Here is a 14,769-nt window from a genome sequence, read left to right as displayed (position 1 = left end):
CGAGTAATCCAAAATGGATGGCATGCTTAACGTCATTGCGGTCTACTTTATGGCTGAACACGGGAAAATGTCTAGGATCATCTTTACCAGATTCAACTCAGCACGTCAAATGACAAGCTTCACTATTGCTAAGCTATCAAGTAGACACCAACAAGAATCAAACTGTCTCAAATCACTGAAAAGAAGTAAGCCAGTACTCCCCTTTTCATAATGGAACCATCCAACTAAGCACGCTTTGCAAAGTACTATACACCATCCACTGCCTCAACCCAGCCAAAGACTCCGCCCACTACCAATGTCGCCGCGGCCCAAACAGAGCCCCACACAAATGCGCCAACCACGGAAACATTTTGAACCGTGCCTGCAACCTGGACAACGGTGTTGAGCAGTATCACAGATGCCAACAGGAGCGTGCGAGAAGCCAGAATTCTCGTCTTGACTGACAACTGACCCCAGGTCTTGCGATAGAGAGACATGAACAGGACCTCTCCCTGACGTTCTTCAAGGTTGGCATTATCTTCAGCTGAGCTCCTTGAGTTTCCAGCGGAGCTAACGAATAGGAAATCGCGCACAGCATAGCCGACAGGAATCAGCGTCAAGAAGAGAACGGGAAGACCCGCAGGGCCAGCATGCGCGGCGCTGATGTCCGGAATGCTCTCAAAGTGCATCACGAGCTGAACAGGAAGCCATGTTGCATAGCTTGCATACAGCATGACACTGAAGATAGATGTCGCGGTGAGAGTGGTGTAGATCGTCGTCAAATGGTCTTGCAGAATGGTTCGGTTGGCGACGGCGCCCGACGGAGCGTGCGACAAATCATGAACCGACGACGGCTGGCGCAAAAGCGCAAACGGAATCACTGTCGAGGCGATTGTGATCGCATACGATGTGAGGATCGAAGTAGGGCGAACGCCATAGAAAAAGGATAGTAGGGTGTAGGTGGGCATGTGCGTCAAGAACAGGAAGGATGCGGCATCCCAACCTGCATGTGAGGCTCTTGTTAGCATGATTCTCCGTGAAAGTGCGACACGCTTTCTTCAACTTACTGTCGAACCCAACAGCCCAGGCCAAGCCAACTTCAACAGCTCTCCAGGCCACCAGACCCCCCCACTTCCCACCACTCCTCTAGGTGTTTGCTGACCAGGCCGAGGTCGTTCAATGTCAAGCTCGAGGTGAGAGTGAAGAGAACGGAGCTGACCGTGAGACTGCTCAAAACGACTAGAAAGAAGCGCGCAAGAGAGGGGATGCGCGCGAGTGGTGTTGGCGGCGCAGGGGCCGTCAGAGGTGTCAGTGCCGCCTTGGGATCGTCTGTCTGACGCGAATGCACGCGCTCGGACGAGGACTTCTTCTTGGAGGACATATTCAAGCTGTATGACAGTGACAAGAACCGAGAAGAAATGAATAGCTAGTCAAGAGCTCACGCGACCAGGATAAAAAAAGGAAGGCAAGGAACGTGGAATGTTTTGTCGGCGGTGAGTGGACGATGATGTCACTATCAAGAGCTTCCAAGGTCCGGTGCATGATAGCTCGTCAGAAGTGGATTTCTATATAATTCTAATAAAAAATAAATGTAGTTCGAAAGGGTAACACAGAAACATAAAGTGTACATTAATCGTCCTCGCTCTCCTTCTCGTTCTCCGCAACGGCGAATTCCACCGTTCCGCTTTCGCGTCCCTTGGTATCTCGCACGACGATGCGGTACTTGCCCTGATTCCAGAGGTCCTTGATGGTCAGCTCGCGCGTGCGGCCGAGACTTTCAATATCTCCAATACGAGTCAAGGTACCCTCCAGGTGATCATCAAATCCTTCACGGGCACAAATTTCCCGGAAGGCGCGTTGCATGGGAACGGAATCGGCGCGTACCATAGCGCGTGAGTCGATGGTGAAAATGTTATCGTGATCGTAGGACTGTATAAAGTCGGAGCGGGTCATGATCTCGCGCGCCTCGTGGAGCGGGATCGATGGCAGGATATGACCTCTGTCTGGGTGATAGATCTCATCCATCTGGTTCTCACGGTCGACCAGGGCCTTGGCCAGGACCATGGCAGCGGACTATTGAGCTGTCTTAGTATACTATTGTCAAAACCAGAATAGAAACAAAAAAGCACTCACCGAATATTTTTGCTCGTCCATCACATCGTCATCCATCTCCATCCCGAGAATCCAGCACTTATTGAGGAACCATGTTTTCTCGGCTCTGCAGATCTCGTCACAGGTGAATGAGATGTTGTGAGACTTTGCGACTCGGTTCAGGAATGATAGTCGCCCGCCCACTTTGTCATAGACTTCCTCAAGAACCTTCGATGGCAGGTCCTCGTTGTAGAACTGCTTGCGGTATTTCTTCAATGCGGCCATCGCCTTGTCCTTAGGCAGATCGGTGACTGGAATGACTTCCATGCGTGTCGCGTAACGCTTCAGGCGCTCGTATACCCAGTAATCGTCGCTGTTGAGGACTACTTGTAGATCAGTACCCGCAAGCCTAGAGTGTAATGACGAGATGAAACTTACTAGTGGTAACAAGGCCGCTCGCAGCCCATTGTTCGGCACGCTGCTGAATCATCTCAAGCAAATCCTGGCCATCGTGGTCATCCCGAACCAGATGGGCACTGTTGACAATGAGGATGAGCGGTGGCGTGCCCTTCTTTCTTCTTGCCAGAGCAACTTTTTCAAGTTTGTTGAAGGCTCGCTCGATGTCTAGCAGGGCTGTTGTATCACGCGGGCCACGAATACTAAAAAGGCTGCCAATGTAGCTGTATAATCCGTTAGAGAACATGTTGACACACTAAAGAAAGGGAAAGCATACTCCTTCATGGAACTCGTAGTCCAGGGCCTTTCCTAGTCGAATACGGAAAATTTCAAGATCGGCATGAGCCTCAAACATGGCACAACCAAGGCCATTGATTTTGCGCATCGCTTCTAGGAGCATAGAGGTCTTTCCAGTGCCCTTCTCGCCGACAATGAGATAGTAGTGGCCACCACGTCGTCCGGAGACAATGTCATCGATTCGCGTTTGCTCGTCCCGAGGAATCCAGTGCTCCTCATAGGCATACTGATGCTTTCCAGACACCACACCCGCAACCTCGAGAGCCGGGTCACCTGGATTGAACGCATTGTCCATCTTATCTAGGATCAGGTACTTGTAGTACTGGTGGTAGCCGTAGCCGGCCGCTCTACGAAGAGGGATTAGCCTGATTTTACCCCATCATTGAAAATTGATCGTACCCTAGAATGAAGATAGATGCTGCCGTTGTGGCACCGGTTTCGAGCATCTTCAGAATGGTGGATTTCAGGTTGGGATCATCGCTCTTGCGACCCTGACCCTTGCCATCTTCCGCGTCATTCTGATCAGTGGGATCAGGAGTGAACTGGCCTGTGCTTTTCGGGTCAGAAGAATTGAAGCGTTTAAATATTCCCTGAACAAGACATCCATCAGACCTCAGAGGTCTGGACAAGGCCTGTCGGGCAGAGCTTGTCAGCGGCTGAGCAAGCCGCTTCCAAAGCATCATGATGGTTGCGCCTGGTCTTGGCAGATGAAAACAGATCTAAAGATGTCTGAAGATGGTCGGCAATGTAACAATATACACTGAGATCAGCAGATTAACGTGAATCTCATGGACAGCGCAATAGTCACAGCCAAGCTAAAATACACCGTGTGGGCTCACGATTGTCAGCGCCACACCACCCGGGAGTGACGCGTCTGATAAAAGAGAGTGGACAGGGTGACAACCCAACTTTAATGGAGATGAAAGACAGAAAGAAGAAGAAAACGAGAGACTTGAAATTTGATATGAAAATGGCAACTGGAGAGAGGAGGTAGGATCATTGTGGCTGAGGCGTGGGTGGAGTTCCCTTTCTCAATCTCATAGGGGGGCTTGGCACTTTCGATTGGGGCTTGTTCTGCTTCTACGTGTCCAAGAGTCCCGGTCACGTCGTGTGGCGTTCTAAAGAGCTTTCATCTAATAGAATCACCGGGGTGCGTAAGAGCTATATTTGTTGTCTTTCATTCTTCTTTTGTTTCTTTACGTACGCAATGCCAGTGTCAATCCCGCTGTGAGAATATAGGCACACATTTTCATCTTGGTTGGTTCCTGAGTCGCCTGGTAAGTTGCACTGCACAAAACTGTCTGACCAGCGCAACTTTGGACGATCAAGATACTATAGCCAAGGGAACGATGTATATGCGCATGGAAGTATCTTTCGTATTAGCCACTTCGCTTTGCTTGATCCCAAGGATGAGCGCCCTAGTTAACAATTCGTCAAGACTTGTTTGTCGCTGTCGGGAAGTTCGTCCGAAAATATGACGAAACACAGCATTGCGTGTCTGTTCAGGGGGTGGAAGTATCTTGGAATTGGCCGAGAAAAATGTTTCTGATACAGAGAATTACCTGTTACGTCTGTGTATCTCGAAAGGGGCCAAGGCAGTTTCTCGCTGCGTTGAGGCCTGAGGCCTGATATATACCTAAACACGTTGATTACAATAAATAAGTCATTGTAGAACTTCGTCTGGATGAAAAAATGTAAACTTCCCAAAGCATCACTAGTCAGCTCAGATTGAGCAATCATAAGAGTCATTCCCCGAAGCAATTGGAAATTCCTTGTGGAGAAAGACTCTCCGCGGCGCCTTCCCCGAACCCACCGCCCGAGCACTTCCGAGGGTATGCCGCAGTCCGCGAAATTTTCTCCTCCATTTCACCGTTCTTCAACCGGACTATTTCCTTTTTGCATCTCTCTCTATATCTGGGGTACGGGGTTTTTGGCTTTTTGCTTCAATTGCCCTTATCCTTTTTGTATCATAGCGACCCTTTCTTCTTCCCTGCCGAGTCCCCCGCAGGTCCTCTTTTTTCGACCATTCGTCTCTATTCCGAGATAGCTATCGCCAATTCATTTTGCCGAAGCTATCATACTCAATCGATTCGATATAATGGCGCAATCCAATGGGGAGTTGGAACACTCGAAAGGTTTGCCCGCCCTCGATACCTCGACAGCACGTTGTCACACGAGCCATCGGATCGACGAATAATTCGCAAACGATACTCGACTAGGAATGCATGCGCTGACGTCCCTACAGAGGTTGCCCAACAGACCAACGGTAATGCCCCCGAGGGCGTGGAGGATGAGAATGCTGGTGGTATGTACTATTCAATTTGGCCAGGTGGAAAGGTGGTTATCTGACTCGTGTCAAGGTCTCTTCCAGATCTCCGTGAAGCTCCCTCATGAGCCGTACATGATCCAGGTTATGGTGGGTATTCCGTTTCCATAGCCCTTTGCGAAAATGCTGACCTCTCTTTGTTTTTCCCAACAGGTGTCGAGCCAAGAGCAGGTGCAAGATGTCCGCCAATCGATCGTCGAGCTCCCCGGTACCTTCCAGTACACATGCTTCCACCTCGAGCACAATGGAACCCGCATCAATGATTTCGTCGAGCTGTCTGAGGTCCCGGATCTCAAGGCTGATTCCGAGATTGTTCTGGTGGAAGATCCATACACGGAGAAGGAGGCCCGCATGCATGTCGTGCGGATGAGGGAGCTGGTGGGTGCTGCTGGTGACCGCGTGGACAATCTTCACGGTATTGCCGCCGGCCTTTCACTGCACGATGCCATCGCCGCCGAGGCTGCTGCCGCTGCTCAGTCGGAGAAGGACCACTCGCTCGCCAAGTACAACTTGACCGGCAACTCTTCGCTGCAGACCATCTTGCCCAAGTCGGACGCTCCCCTGCCCAAGACCGTCAAGTCGATCTCGCTGTCGCCCTGGAACCCTGTTCCTTACAACCTCCGCCAGAAAGGTCACCTCCTATACCTCCAGGTCACCATCAACGAGGGTGAGCAATTCCAAATTACCTCCCACGTCTCGGGCTTCTACGTCAACAAGAACTCAAACACTCGCTTTGATCCTTTCCCGAAGGCGATGCCCAAGAACGTCAATGGAAGCGCCCACTCCCTCCTCACCCTGCTGTCTCAGCTGTCGCCCTCGTTCAACTCTGCCTTTGAGGCTCTGCAGGAGTCCAACAACCAGAAAGATCTCCTGACTACCTTCCCCTTCCAGAACGCCATTCCCAACAGCCCATGGCTCGTTGCTCCGGCCTCCTCCAGCTTGAACGCTCATTTGCCCGATATCACTCGTTCCCAGGAGAGCTATCTGATCTCTGGCGTGGACAATGCCGAGACTCTGCGTGACTGGAATGAGGAATTCCAGACCACTCGCGAGTTGCCCCGTGACACTGTTCAGGACCGTGTTTTCCGGGAACGCTTGACCTCCAAGCTGTTCGCTGACTATAATGAGGCTGCCGCCCGTGGTGCCGTCCTAGTTGCTCGGGGTGAGGTCGCTCCTTTGAACCCCACTGAGGCACAGGATGCTCAGATTTTCGTATACAACAACATCTTCTACTCCTTCGGTGCTGACGGAGTTGGCACTTTCACCTCCGAGGGTGGTGACGAGGCTGCCCGCGTTGCTGTCGGTAAGGACGTTTTGGGTATCAAGGCTGTCAACCAGCTTGATATCCAGGGCCTGTTCACTCCTGGTACTGTTGTTGTTGATTACCTTGGCAAGCGTATCGTTGGCCAGAGCATTGTGCCTGGTATCTTCAAGCAGCGTGAGCCTGGCGAGCACCAGATCGACTACGGTGGTGTTGAGGGCAAGGAGGTTGTTGCAACAAACGAGGAATTCGTTCCTGTTTTCGAGAAATTGTCCAAGGCTCTCCGCATCAAGTCGCACCCAGTTTGGGACAAGGATGGCAAGCGCCACAATCTTGAGGGCAGCGTTGAGACCAAGGGTCTTCTTGGCACCGATGGCCGCAAGTACGTTTTGGACCTGTACCGTATCGCTCCTCTGGATGCTTCATGGCAGGAAGAGGAGGGCAGCGAGGTGTACCCCCATCGTATGTCTGTCCTGAGACTGGAGCTCATTGAGGCATACTGGCGTAGCAAGATGAGCGCCTATGTCAAGGCTGAAGTTGAGAAGCGCCGTGCTGCTAAGGCCGAGGAAGCCCCCAAGGAGGCCAAGTCGGATGAAAGCCCCGAGGAGAAGGCTGAGGAGAAGGCTGAGGAGAAAACCGATGAGTCCGCGGACAATGAGCGTGTCGACATCTCTGGATTCAGCCTCGCGCTTAACCCCGACGTCTTCAGTGGCCAGGTCCCTCAGACCCAAGAGGACAAGGAGCAGTGGGCCCAGGATGAAAAGGAGGTGCGCGAGGCTTGCGACTACCTGCGCTCTAAGATAATTCCGGAGCTGGTCCAGGATCTGCACGATGGCGACGTTGGCTTCCCTATGGATGGTCAGTCCTTGACCCAGCTCCTGCACAAGCGCGGTATCAACATCCGCTACCTTGGTAAGCTGGCTCAGCAGTCCAACGAAAAGGGTGCTCGACTCCAGGCTCTGTCCACTCTCCTGGTCCAGGAGATGGTCGCTCGTGCCTTCAAGCACGTTACTTACAACTACCTCGCCAACGTTCCCGCTCCATTCGTCACCTCTTGCATCGCCCACCTGCTGAACTGCCTGTTGGGTACCGGTGTTAACGCTGCCCCCAAGGCTGAGATCGAAGAGTCTCTGCGTGAGATCTACCCCGATGGTGACTTCTCATACGAAAAGGTCACTCCCGAATCTCTCCGTACCGAGATTGAAAAGCAGGTTTCGGTCCGCTACCGCTACTCTCTGGAGACGAGCTGGGTTGAATCGCTGCGCCACCTGCAGCTTCTGCGTGATATTTCGATCAAGTTGGGTCTCCAGCTTGGTGCCCGCGAATTTGCTTTCTCTCAGGACCAGGTCAAGGAGCAGGCTCCTCCTACCAACAGTACCAACGGCAGTGGCAATGACGAAGGCAAGAAGAAGAATAACAAGAAGAAGGGTGGCGACGCCAAGGCTAAGTCCCCTGTCCGAGTCGCGGTGGAGACCAAGCCTACTCTTTCTATTTATGCTGATGACATTTTGAACATTGTTCCCCTGGTCAAGGATGCTGCTCCTCGTAGTGCTCTGGCTGAGGAGGCTCTGGAGGCTGGCCGTATCTCGCTCATGCAAAACCAGAAGCAGCTGGGCCAGGAGCTCATTCTGGAGTCTCTGTCCCTGCACGAGCAGATCTATGGCATCCTTCACCCCGAAGTTGCCAAGCTATACCACCAACTCTCCATGCTCTACTACCAGACCGAGGAGAAAGAGGCCGCCGTGGAATTGGCCCGTAAGGCAGTCATTGTCACTGAGCGCACCCTGGGTGTTGACTCCGCTGACACCATTTTGGCCTACCTTAACTTGAGTCTGTTTGAGCATGCCTCCGGAAACACCAAGACTGCCCTGGTGTACATCAAGCACGCCATGGATCTCTGGAAGATCATCTACGGAGCTAACCACCCTGACTCCATCACCACTATGAACAACGCCGCCGTCATGCTGCAGCACCTTAAGCAGTACGGCGACTCCCGCAAATGGTTCGAGGCTTCTCTCGCTGTCTGCGAGGACCTCTTTGGCAAGCAGTCCATCAACACCGCCACCATTCTCTTCCAGCTTGCCCAGGCTCTGGCTCTGGATCAGGACTCCAAGGCTGCCGTTGGCAAGATGCGCGAAGCCTACAACATCTTCCTTGCTCAGCTTGGTCCTGAGGATCGCAACACCAAGGAGGCTGAGACATGGCTCGAGCAGCTCACCCAGAACGCTGTCTCTATCGCGAAGCACGCCAAGGATATCCAGGCCCGTCGCATGCGCCGCATTGCCATCAACCCGCGCGGATCCACTATGGGTACCCGTGTCCAGCCCCAGGTTGGCCAAACTGTGCCCGAGAGTGCCGGTGCCGCTGCTTCCGGTATGGACTCCCGCAGCATTGATGAGCTGCTGAAGTTTATTGAGGGTGGTGATGCCAGCTCTTCTCGCTCCAAGAAGAAGCGTACTTCCGCCAACCCCAAGCTCCGTGGATCCAAGCAGTCTAAGGCTTAAACTCTTCTTACCATTTGAATAATTCCGGGTGTTTCTTTTTCTTCGCAATCTTGTGTCTTCACAAAAAAAATACTCCATGATGGTTTTTCGGAAGGGGCTCGGGGTGTCACGTTTGATGAGCGGAAAATGATGTATTTTAGATCTCTCCCCTCCCTTTTATATTGTTTCTTGATCATTTGGGCCTATCCCGGTCAATGGAAAGGTTCATAGACATGGTTGTACTATATTGCCCATTATCTTGAGGTGCACAATGTGACGTACTCTAGAAATTGCATACAACGGTCTCAGCTTGGGTCACTTCCGATCTCCTAGTTAACACTACATAGTAGGCTTTCTTGATTGCGTCCAGACCCGGACTGGGTGGTAGCCCTTGGAGCATCAAGCCAACATGTCCGCGAAACTATGCCGATGTAGTACACCGCCCGCGCGTGACCGCATTGGACCCACCTTTGTTTACTTTGTTTTGATCTCTGATCTTCCGGTGTTCGCATTCGCATCCGCATTCCGCTCGACACGCACCTCTTATTCAGGGTTGAAGCGTATTATGTCATTTTTATCCTATTGAGATTTAGTCCCGAGACTTGATCATGCTTGAAGGACAGGCGTGGTGATTGCCATGCATTATGGCAGAGTTGGCTCCGAGGCCTGCCACTTTAGTATGACACAAAACTGACACAAAACTCCCTAAAGTTTTGTGCTTATACCTGACGAGACTGACGACATTATCTAAAGCTCTATGGATTAAATCAACAGAAACACTCCCATTTATCCATAATGGACGACATTCAACCCACCGCGCGATGGGCTAACCGCATGTTACGCCCTTTAACCTCCATATACCGACGACTCGAGAAACACCAAGAAACACTAGCGATTATCGCAGCTGAGTCAAAGATCGAGGAGGATAAAGAAGATTACAATGAATATGGACCGCGAAGTACTGAGCCTGTGAGCACCCTAGACGCCATCTCTGGCTCAGACGCAGACGAGGATGATCCAATTTGGGTCCCGGGAAAGAAGCCTGAGCAGCGACGCAACAAGTATAACTATTCAGGCCGAGGACAAGGAACAGATGCAAGGAAACGCACGAGGCTATCAATCCACAGCCCGGAAGTCCCTCGCACGCTACCAGGTGCAATTGAGCTCGCAACACCTCTGATCACGGGCAAGCGATGGGAGATTCCGTCAAGCGCGCAATCCCAATTCTCGGTTGAACGGCAGAATAATATTCATCAGAAAGGCCAGCAGCAAGCATTTCGCGACCGATATTCGCTGCACAAGAGCCCGTGGCAGACGCTTCTCGACCAGTCGGGCGACTCGGGGTTTGCTGACATAGCTCATAATCTTGACCGAATCTTCCAAAATTTCCTTTGCAACACACGGATCATTACACGTGGGACGAACGGCACATTGGCTAAGCCCGAGCGCGGCGCGCGTTCCTTGCTCTCTATGGTAGCGCGCAGCTTGCCGTATTTTATTGCACGAGAGCAGGACGCACAGAACGATGGGGAGCAGGAAGGCGAAGAAGATATGTGTGATGCATACTTCACGGAACTGGAGTCATACTACGCACCCCATGGCAGAGGCTGGAAGCCTCTTCGCGAGGCGGTTCGTGCCCAGGGCATCCACATGGTGTCTACCATGATTCAGAACAAATGGGTGCCTGATTCGATCGCATGTGCACTGGTTGAAAAATGCGGCCCCCATGAGCTAGACGCGTGTGAATCACTCCTCTCGACGTTGCTCTCTACACGCACGGCGTATTACTACCCACAGACCCTCAAAGCCAACACAGAGTGGCGTACTGGAGATCCCATTCTACAACTACGAAAATACACCCGATATGGAACGACGAGTCGGTCTTATGTCTTTGACGAGCTTACCAAGCTGCTGATGCGTGGTGTGCTACCTCCAGAATGGATGGCGACCAAGCACTGGAACAGTTGGATGACACGAGCCACGATATCATTTTCCAAAGGCGATGGGGAATGTGCGGCGGCTTCGCGCTTGATTGAGGCTGTGCTTGTTTCTGCCAGTGATACCTGTCCGGCCCCCGAGGCTCTAGATCCCAAGAGGAGACTTCCGACCAAGCTCCGAGCCAGCTGCGGAAGGGCAACCAGGGGTTCTTTCGGTGGCAAGACCGATGTACTGGACACCACACGACCGTGTCCTGTGCTGATTGAAGACGCATTGAGCAATCATATCACGAGTCTTTTGGCAGCTTTATGTGGCATGCATATCTCACGATCCCGCGACATTGAGGATGTAGAATCCTTCGATGGAACAAAAGCGGGTCACATCATCAAGTATCTTTATTTTACCCTAGAAAAAGATATGGCGGCACGGTCGATGTCTCATATTATCAACCTCACATCGCATCAATTGTTTAGACGTGGTTGCATCTTATTGGCAAATTGCCTATTGCAATGTAACGACGCAGCTTTGACGGGTGACAGACCTTGTGTGATGGTTTCAAACCCCAGACTTGAGAAGCACTGTGACTTATTGGCATCGCGTGCCGGCTTGGTGAAGGAACTGGCACTTTTCGTGCGACAAGCCTTCCGATGCTTTGGAAGTGCTACGGACAATGAGCGCTTATACACTGCCCAAGAGATTCGCCGTATCATCTCACAGTTCCCTCGCTTGGCCCAAGCCTCGAGTCTGTCGGTCTTACTTAGTAAAGTCGCCGTTGAGTCTGCCATGGGATTTGCAGAGGGCACAGGGGAACCAGATGACCATGTATGGGCAGTCGAGATTCAAGAGACAGTCATTGCGCTGCAGAACGGAAGAGAGTCAAGTCCAGAGTTTACGAATGAAATGGACGAGCAGGGGCCGCGCAGAGGATACCGATGGGAAGAAAGCATTGGGGAATGGGTCGCTCGTACACCGGCAGCTAAATCGAACCCAGTGCCTAGCGTGATTGTCAGAAGACGTACCTCCGCTGCACTACCCATGCTGTGCATCCCTTGCTCAACGGACAGCAGCTCTCCCGAGTCAGATCAATTTGAAGGGAACGCCTCGAGTTTGACCTCATCGCCACCCTCCGTCGGAACGAAACGAAACTTCGCGGAAATTGACTCGTCGCCCCTTCGTCCGGTTAGAAGTCGGCAGACTGCGCGGAATTTTGTGATCGCCCATTCAGAAGAGAGAAGCTGTGGAGCCAGATCGTCTAACCCTGATATTGATGTCAGATCTCCTTCGTTAGAACTGGCGCCCCCTCGGCGTCGCATTCTACGCGATGTCTCAAATCAGAAGAACATCGCTCGAGCAATTCCCACGAGTTTGAAGCGTCCATCCGCTGTCGAAGTGGTCATTGTGAATAGACCACAGGGAAGCACGAGCGAACCCCCCTCGCAATCTTCACCAGAGCTTCACAAGAAACAGGTCCATCATCCAGTCGAGCGACGAAGGTCCGGGCGATCTCGTATTTCAAATATGCCAGCTGTCGCCGTGCAGCCTGTCACTCAACGAAGGTCCATTATTCCCTGCTCAGAAGATGACAGTGACGACGAGCTCAGCTTCATATAGCTGTCCTCTGGACCTTCTAGACTGGGAACGAAGATGCAGTCCACAACGCCGCCGGACTGGTAGACCATTTGATTACAGATATTCAAGATTGCCTATCTTCAAGTCTGTCTCAACTACAATTGCGAACGGCTCTTCAAGGAGATTGAAGAAGCTCTCGAAAGATGGAAGGTTAAAAATCGAGCGAGCGTGAAGCTGATGGGGAACCGATTTTCGCAAAGGGAAACAGTGGATAGTGGGCGAGCGACAAATCTTTATTGGCGGTGTTTGGAACTTGGTTATGACATGATACCCTCGGCTTGGATTGGTAGTTTTCTGTTTGTTCTATTTCTTGTTTATGATTGTGCGATGGTGGCCATGGCTCAGTCCAAATACTCCCACCTGAAAATTTGAGTCTGAAAGCTCTGGGACATCAAAAGTCTTACGTAGTCTGTGAGCTTCTATCGAATGAGTAACAATTGTAATCATTCCATGCCGCCTTATGATGTCAAATTCGGACTACCTCTTGTTAATTGAGCAGCCCCACTGGCTTTGTCGATGTGGACAGAGCCTGATGGGTCCTGTTCCACCGACACCACGAGAGCTACGCGAGCTACGCGAGCTAACTTGGACGCGAACACTACTGATGCGTCTTACCGGGGAAACTTGAAGGAGTTCTGTGAAGCGGCTGCAACGCTGGTTTCAATAAGAATGGAGGTTTAATAAGAATTGTCAAGACAGAACTCGACAACCGTCTTCGGCCAATATTTATGTGAACTATTGGAGATTGAGGTTGAGGGTAGGGGTTTGACCTCTGGAGTAGAACTCAGGGCTCTCGAGAGGACTGTATTAGTCCTTGACAAGTGTGTCTCACGGTAACTTGTTCTCCCGTCTATGCAGCTAAGTCTCCATACCGTTTCACCATCGGGCCATCCGCGATGGGGCAGTCTCGTCTCCAGTGCTCATCCTCGCTACGAGCTTAGCGAAATGAAGGAACAGTAGAACATAGGTCATATCCTCTATACTCCATCCTGGCAGTCTCCATGACCATGTCTCTCTCGTCTGTCCCATCATTGCATCGGGTCTCGCTTAAGTTCAGCAGTTCATCGATAGCGGGTCGACCAAGCGTGACCGAATCTCAGTGTTTTTAGTGTCGCTGCTACGCCTTATTTTAACTCATCTTTGATCACCCGTTCATGGCCAGCACCATGATTTAAGTTGGATCCCTCATCTACCTAGGAAACTCGGATCTGCGGACCCTTGTTTTTTTTTTCGATTTTTTGTGCCTGGAGCTAAAGTTCATGAGTGACATGTGTCAATCGAGAAGATGGAGTCTGAAACCAGACCAGTCTCTCTGCCCGGGTTGCGTCCAGGCCTCACTTTATCTGTCGCATGCAGGATCACTCTGAATCTGCAAGAGGGGGTAAAACTCGGGGCTGAGACTAGATTGAGCGGAAGTAATCTATGCTATAGTGTAAATTTTTATTATAGGCACAATCTGCTTTAAAAGCCAAGTTTCAGCCGCCGGTCCAAAGAGGAATAGGGGGAAATGTTCCGCGCCGGTAGCTATTCTCGGAGGGGATTTCTCTCGAGGGAGATTAGGGTCTGACATAGATGAAGCCAAGACACGCCGGAGCCACGCTGAGATCAGGAGCTAGAGTCCAGACGTGGTTCGTGGATGACAGCGTTGCCCCGAGCGTTTCAGTTCGAGGCACTTGTCCCCCCCGTAGGTTAGACTGTCGCGTGGGCGCTAAACCACACTCTGTGAACCTTTTCCACTCCGTTCACATCAGCCCGATCAGATTGGCCCATGAAGCAAGGGCGCAGCTTCTCCGACGGGGAGGTGACGAGGATCGGCGAGTGACTGGTAGAATGAGTCTTCAGAGACAGCGCCAGCGTTTCAGCATGGACCAGTCACCACCCCGCGCCTCTCGGCCTTTAGGCGCCAAGCCTCACAACTAACTTGAACGAGCAACATCCGGTGCCAGTGTGCTAGATTTCATCCCCAGATGCGCAAGTTCGATCGAACGGATCGGCTCCTCGTCAGAGCTGACCGAGCTCACAGGGCCGGTCTTACTTTAGTCACCCGTCCTCCTCTGGACCAGTGACAGGTGAATATTCGGATCAAACCCGTAGATCGAGGGGCTCGGCGCCAACAACAAAGTAGAGAATCGGTTACATGACGAAATGATGGCCGATGCCTGTGAATAGTATGATTGCATGGACCTTTGGGCCCAGCCTGGCTTGTACATTGCTCCCGCGATGGCGGTGGACTTGGCCTGTCTCATATTCTCCCCCACCCCGTCCGGCAGCGACAAAAGCTGCTCTCTTCTCCTTTCTCCCTTTGGCGG

The 14,769-nt window shown here is 51.8% G+C and overlaps 4 protein-coding genes across 4 annotated transcripts; 2 read left to right on the top strand and 2 right to left on the bottom strand.

The window, feature by feature from the left end:
• Window positions 1–245: 245 nt before the first annotated feature.
• On the bottom strand, window positions 246–1,360 carry N7477_000465 (uncharacterized protein; the record flags this gene model as incomplete). Its single annotated transcript, XM_056962128.1, is given in 3 exon segments — window positions 246–982; window positions 1,047–1,125; window positions 1,142–1,360. 3 exon segments carry the CDS (start codon window positions 1,358–1,360, stop codon window positions 246–248), a joined length of 1,035 nt encoding a protein of 344 aa, XP_056827131.1.
• Window positions 1,361–1,608: 248 nt separating this feature from the next.
• N7477_000464 (ATP-binding protein) lies at window positions 1,609–3,506 on the bottom strand (the record flags this gene model as incomplete). Its single annotated transcript, XM_056962127.1, has 5 exons — window positions 1,609–2,052; window positions 2,113–2,453; window positions 2,509–2,782; window positions 2,804–3,170; window positions 3,223–3,506. 5 exons carry the CDS (start codon window positions 3,504–3,506, stop codon window positions 1,609–1,611), a joined length of 1,710 nt encoding a protein of 569 aa, XP_056827130.1.
• A 1,415-nt stretch (window positions 3,507–4,921) lies between these two features.
• Window positions 4,922–8,914, top strand: N7477_000463 (translation initiation factor 3 subunit CLU1; the record flags this gene model as incomplete). The annotated part of the gene is made up of 4 exons (XM_056962126.1): window positions 4,922–4,958; window positions 5,069–5,128; window positions 5,184–5,239; window positions 5,303–8,914. 4 exons carry the CDS (start codon window positions 4,922–4,924, stop codon window positions 8,912–8,914), a joined length of 3,765 nt encoding a protein of 1,254 aa, XP_056827129.1.
• A 774-nt stretch (window positions 8,915–9,688) lies between these two features.
• N7477_000462 (uncharacterized protein) lies at window positions 9,689–12,442 on the top strand (the record flags this gene model as incomplete). Its single annotated transcript, XM_056962125.1, has 1 exon — window positions 9,689–12,442. One exon carries the CDS (start codon window positions 9,689–9,691, stop codon window positions 12,440–12,442), a length of 2,754 nt encoding a protein of 917 aa, XP_056827128.1.
• Between the last annotated feature and the right edge of the window lie 2,327 nt (window positions 12,443–14,769).

The sequence above is a fragment of the Penicillium maclennaniae genome (genome assembly GCF_028827695.1).
Source record: "Penicillium maclennaniae strain IBT 15551 chromosome Unknown utg000001l:1.0-3280838.0:1.0-3283122.0, whole genome shotgun sequence".
Lineage (NCBI taxonomy): Eukaryota > Fungi > Ascomycota > Eurotiomycetes > Eurotiales > Aspergillaceae > Penicillium > Penicillium maclennaniae.
Note: the sequence above shows the minus strand (reverse complement) of the source record. Positions and strands in the feature narration are given on the sequence as shown.